We start from the raw sequence: 5,818 nt of genomic DNA on the forward strand, positions 1-5,818 counted from the left end.
TATTGGTTTTCAATGGCAACTGTTTCCAAAGAAGCGCCCGTTCAGAAGACTATATATCCGCCTCACTCAGATCAAAAGTCATACTTCAGTAATTTTGTCATTCAAATTCTAAGATAATTAGAGAATATGAATTTCTTACCATTACTAAGTAAGAATTTTATAGAAACTTCAATTATATCCCAGGAAAATATTTCTACATTTTAGCAACTTCAGGGCGAAGTTCTTTCTGAAAAAATCAAGCCATGACTTGAAATGGCATTGTATACATGTTCTTCTTATTATTATTTTTTTAATAAAGTGGATAAAGTTGTTATTCATCTTCAACTTAATTCATAACGATTAATAGTTTAATTTTATTTTTGTATCATCTAAGAAATTACTATGCATAGAGTTAGATGATAGTCCAAAAGTCTAGCTTGAGGGGCAGACAAAGAAAAAGAATCCCACATTGTACATAAAAACATACACTCCACTCCAATCCAATCTTTTCTGCAATTTTTTTTATATAAATATTATATTTTTAAAATTTATTTACGTAAGCATTCTGGTTACTTGTTTAATGGTATAATATTAATGGTATAATATTATACCATTAATGGTATAATATTAATGGTATAATATTTATACCATAAAAACATAAATAAATTCATAAAAACATACACTCCACTCCAATCCCATAAAAAAATTAATGGTATAATATTTATTGAGAGATGATTTTTAGAAGGGCCTATTATTAATTAGACTTTCTTTTAAGTCGCTATAAATGAGACCCTCCACTCTTATCATCTCTTCACAACCGCATTGAAGTCTCTGGTTACTTGTTTCCCTTTTGATTGATTTCATCAATGGGAGCAAGCTTTGTAGGCATTGAGATCAAAGTGGTTGTGCCTTATGGGAAGGCAAAGGAGGCTGTGGAGTTCTACAAAGAAGCCTTTGGCGCGGAGGAAGTGAAGTGCAAGACTCATTCAAGTCTCGACAGCGAGAATGATCTCCTTGATCCTATTCTCTGTGCTCAGCTCAAGATTGGCTCTTCTACCTTCCTTGTCTGTGACCAGCCTGATGCTTCCTCCTCAGCAGTGTAATATAAAATACTCTCAATATTTCTATATATATATATATATTACATAGTTCCAATTCAGTTATATATTTAAAAATGTTTTGATTCATATATGCATTTGTTTATTATAATTAATAGCCATTTCCAACATTACAGAGTTGGTATTCTAGCAGAGTTGGAGGAGCAAGTCCTGGTGGAAAACATCATGTGTTATTGATATTAACCATGGAAGATCTATTCTAGTCTCATGTTCCTAGAGATATCTCTAACTTTTCTCATTAGTGTGAGCTTCTGGGATGAATAAAATGTTAGAGATTAGCAACTTTAATCTAACAAATATTAGAAAAATAAAATCTGAAATTTAACATGCATGCCTAAATTCCTAATATATATGTTCAACAAACGCAAAAGTGAGAATTTTTTTTTCTAATCTCTGGTCATCAATAAAAAAGAAAAATAACAAATATGTGTTTGGATGGTTCTAAACCCTTAGCAATAGAAATATATGGTACTAATTGCCCGGTTTAGAGGATCCAAATACCATGCTTTATAAGCTCCAAATTAATGTATTAATTCTTTCATCAATAATGTGTGTTAATGGAGAGAGATATGAAATATCAGACTATATTCATAAAAAAATTATTAGTTATACATAACACGGCTTCAGATCATAATATCAAAAGAATAATTTTAAATTTTTTTAAAAAAATAAAATTTAAGAAGTAAACATATGGCCATAATTATTAATGAACAATTATATATAACATTGTTTTGCAGATAACATCTTGATCACTTAATTATTTAAAATTAAATATGAAAAATAAGATTTGATATTAACACATATCAAAAAATTAACCAACATAAAATCTGACAACATATGTTTTCAGAAAATTAGCGGAGATGGAGAATGGAATTTTCTTCAGAATGGAAACAGACGATGTGGTAGGGGCCTTAGCAAGGGCTATGAAAGCTGGAGCTAAGAAGGTGGGTGAGGTTATAGAGGAAGCATGTGTGTGCACTGGAGTGCAAGCTGGAACAGTGATTGATCCTTTCGGTGTTGCATGGACCATTACTTCCATCTCCGGCGCTTCGTCCTCAAACAAATGTTGCTGATGTGATAATATATAATCATATAAAACTATTAAATGTCCTTTGTGATGGTTTTGTTCAATTATTGATGCACTAGCTAGCGTCATATCACAGTTTAGGATAAGCTTGTTGTGGTTGTCTACTTGTCTTTAGTGTTTTCTTTCTTGCTTTTATATAAAGAACTAGTTTGAATGGTTTTCTTTTATTTGTATAAACCAATTTGCATCATAAAATGTCTCGTAATTGTCTCGATCAGTCAACTTTCTTTCCGGAGCCCTTAAAAAAAGAATCGAATATTTTGACTTTTGTGAATGTTTTTAAGCTCTTGTAATATTCAACTACACGTTACTATCATATTATCATAATGATCAATCAAAGAAATCAATATGTTGTAGTTCTTTTGAGAGCTCCCTATTTGTTTATGTCCAACTCCATCTATTTATAATTTTGAAATCATATATTTTGGTCCTTAAAACGTATAACCATATGTTCATTTTGAACCAAGACCTCACTATACATAAATATTACCACTTATATAACTTCTACTTTATAACACAATCAAACTACAATATTCATAGAATTTGCCAAAAAAATAAAAAATAAAAAAAAATACCTTATAGTTACCTTTAAATCTAAAAAATTTCAAACTTCTACAAATTTTTTGTTAATTTTAAAATTCTCAAATATAAAAATATTTAAAAAAATTGCAGAGGCTTAATTCCCACGATTATCTGCTGACTTTGAAATGATTAAGAACTCCATAAATGTTTTGTTGGAGTGAGTTGTTTACGGTAGAACAATTGGAGGTTTAATTAGGGTAGGCACTAGGATTATCTAGATCATTAATTATAACTTATTATGGTGTAATCTTTTATATATATATATATATTCATACCATCGTAAAGTATGAAAATAAGTAAAAAAAAATCACCAAAAAGATCTTTTCTATCGATATGAGAAGCTTCCCCCATTTAGGAGATTGTCAAATGGACAGATAAATATGGAAGTGCACCAGTTTTGTTGGCTTACGAATCTCCTAGAAAAATCCCCTTACTTTGCAATCCTAGAGGGGTGAAACCACTATTTTACCCACAGGGGACCCACAATCGAGTGTACATTATATGAACAGTACTGCCAGGGGAGGATTCGAACTTTTGCCCTTCCCTTCACACTCTTGTGTGATACCATCAGGTCAGGAAATCAAGGGTAAATTGGCTCCATTCTTGAAGGCTTGGCGTCGAGGATGATGGAAGTCTTGAATAGGTGTGAAAACCCTACATTAAGCTAATGATTCTTCCATGGCTCAAATTGGCATCAAATTGGATGACACCAATTATGCCCCGTGGTCCCAAGTTGTTGAGATATATTGTCACGATTCCACTCAAAGCTAGGCACATGGCAACCGTGCACCACAATATCCTGAGATGAGGCTAATGGCATTTTGTGCGTAGTTTTTGAAATAAGTTTGCCAAAACATGGACGGTAAAAAGTTCACAGAAAAAATAGAACCACAAAAACCAACCTTTAATGCAGGATCTGGGATCACTGACAAGGTTCAGTACGAAAACTCTCTAAAGATAAGGGCATAAGCCTGGAGAATTGGAGTGCAAAATATTATATGTAATATGATTACTCAATGAGTGGATGTATAAAATAGCAAAATAAAAACAGAATAAAATGAAATCAAGTAAAAAAAAATGAAGTTTCAGACGAGATTTAATACTTGTACGACATAAATGCTGTAAAAAGTAAAATTAATTAGCCCTCTTTGACATTGACCACTCCACCCACACGTCCTAAATCATGATGCATCAGTTTCCCCAAAAGCTTCTCTCCAATTCCCCATTAGCTTTTCTTCGCGCCTCCTAAATGGGGTCAGATATATCAGACCACCCATGCAGCTCCTTGATAGGCGAGATTGTGAGGACCCTTAATGCAATAAGCAGAGCTCTACAAGCTATATCTTTGTCACTACTGAAAACCCTCATATCAATTATTAAGCAATGTGTATAATAGGAAATATCATTCAACCATGTTTCAGGTGCCAACATACAAGAATAATCAATAAAATTCCACATCTAATCTTAGATGTAAAACAGCTTAGGCAAATTCTTATAAGGGTATGATAATGAATAACATAGAAAAGTTATACCAACATAAAATATTTACATAAACCAAAGAAGTAAGTTAGGAATAATATGTAATATATATATATAAATCCACTCATTAAGTTTTTAGTTATAAAATAGAATCTTGGCTTTTATTCCTCCATGAGTTCTTTGCCTTTGTCTAAGGTCTCTTATAGGGGTGAATCGTGGTCACCCATAGAATACAAGTGTGTGTGCCGATAGAGTAATAAAGAAGCATGGTATCAATCAATTGGGAATTAGAGAGTACTAGTACTAGATCTAAATCCGACAATTAACCTAATCAACTAGTGAAGAGTGAAAAATAAACTAAAAAACAAGAATCGAAAGCATGAAAAGAAAGTAATGCTACACAAGCATAAAAATGGGGAGTCCGGGTATAGATTTCCTCTAGGGTTTGTTAGGTTTAGGAAAGGGTCCTGTGTCATACGTAATCTAAAAGGATCCTATGTCGGTTCTGCCATGGCGTCCATCTGCTCTCCCTCAACACTTACTGTCAAAGATCCTGTCTCATTCAATAAAGCTACTCTCAATCTAATTCTAATCACTCTTTCTATACTGCTTTTGCCTTCTGCTAGTCTTGTTTCCTTGCCCTTTAGTGGCATACATTAAATTCAAACAAAAGAAAAAGAATTAGAAAAAGAATAATGATAAACAAAAGAAGAACAAATAAGAAAGAAAAAAATGGCTAAAGTGACGGAAATTCAAGTGTTCCTAATATCATTAATCTTCCTCAGCAACGGTGCTAAAAACTTGATAGAAACGCAAGTGTACGTGCCGAATGCGTAATAATAGTGTGCGTAAAGTAGAGTGTTGGTCCACAGGAAAGAAAGTAAATACTAGTAATAACCTTAATCCAAAAAAAAAAAGCCTATATGACAAAATATTGTCTGAGTGAAGATAAGAAAAACTGTAAAAGTAGGAAGAAAATCAAGGGAAGAAACGGTGTCTAAGTATAGCATCCCTTTAAGGTTATAAAGTACAAGATAAAGGTTTTCTAAGTATGCAATCCTATTTGAACTGAGAGGTTTTCAGAATTATACTAAACCCAAATTTCTTAGGCGAAGAATAACTGAATAAGTGCAGAGCTGATACAGACATCTACACAATTGCATTAACACACTATGAAACCAAATTGTGAGCTAATGACATTCTCTTAAGTAGATAATCTCCCCTATAGAGAAAGATTAATCCTAATCTGAATACATAGTAGAGATGTGATTTCTCCTAAAATCTACTCCACATGATTGCAAAGAGCATAGATATTTTCACTAACTCACTCAGAAGGATTGAGGGGAACGGAGTCTCCTAAGTACACTAACTAGAAGCCTAATCACAATCCAATCAAATTGTGCCATGTCTATGCTAGGTGGGAATTTCTTTTCGTCACAAAGCACATCAAACATATGAAAACTAGGGGGATCTCACCACAATAGCAATCATTCAATAAAAGCATGCAATTAGATTCAAATAAAAATGATTGCAATTAAAAAATCAAATAAAACATCAAATATCCAACAACCAA

The 5,818-nt window shown here is 32.6% G+C and overlaps 1 protein-coding gene across 2 annotated transcripts; it reads left to right on the forward strand.

Moving 5' to 3' along the window:
* Positions 1-727: 727 nt before the first annotated feature.
* Positions 728-2,396, forward strand: LOC120270646 (uncharacterized protein At5g48480-like). 2 transcript variants are annotated; one of them, XM_039277704.1, is made up of 2 exons: positions 728-1,078; positions 1,214-1,424. In XM_039277704.1, the coding sequence occupies exons 1-2, from the start codon at positions 846-848 to the stop codon at positions 1,272-1,274; spliced, it is 294 nt and encodes a 97-aa protein (XP_039133638.1). In that variant the 5' UTR covers positions 728-845; the 3' UTR covers positions 1,275-1,424. The 2 variants fall into 2 exon arrangements, with proteins under 2 accessions (XP_039133638.1, XP_039133637.1); XM_039277703.1 differs by lacking the exon at positions 1,214-1,424 and adding an exon at positions 1,945-2,396 and having other exon boundaries at positions 748-1,078.
* The last annotated feature ends 3,422 nt before the right edge of the window (positions 2,397-5,818 follow it).

This window comes from Dioscorea cayenensis, chromosome 10 (genome assembly GCF_009730915.1).
Source record: "Dioscorea cayenensis subsp. rotundata cultivar TDr96_F1 chromosome 10, TDr96_F1_v2_PseudoChromosome.rev07_lg8_w22 25.fasta, whole genome shotgun sequence".
NCBI classification, from domain to species: Eukaryota; Viridiplantae; Streptophyta; class Magnoliopsida; order Dioscoreales; family Dioscoreaceae; genus Dioscorea; species Dioscorea cayenensis.

Coding starts and splice junctions, on each gene's coding strand:
- LOC120270646 (XM_039277703.1), top strand. CDS start 846: ATGGGAGCAAGCTTTGTAGGCATTGAGATCAAAGTGGTTGTGCCTTAT. Junction 1,079..1,944: donor GATGCTTCCTCCTCAGCAGT/GTAATATAAAAT, acceptor ATATGTTTTCAG/AAAATTAGCGGAGATGGAGA.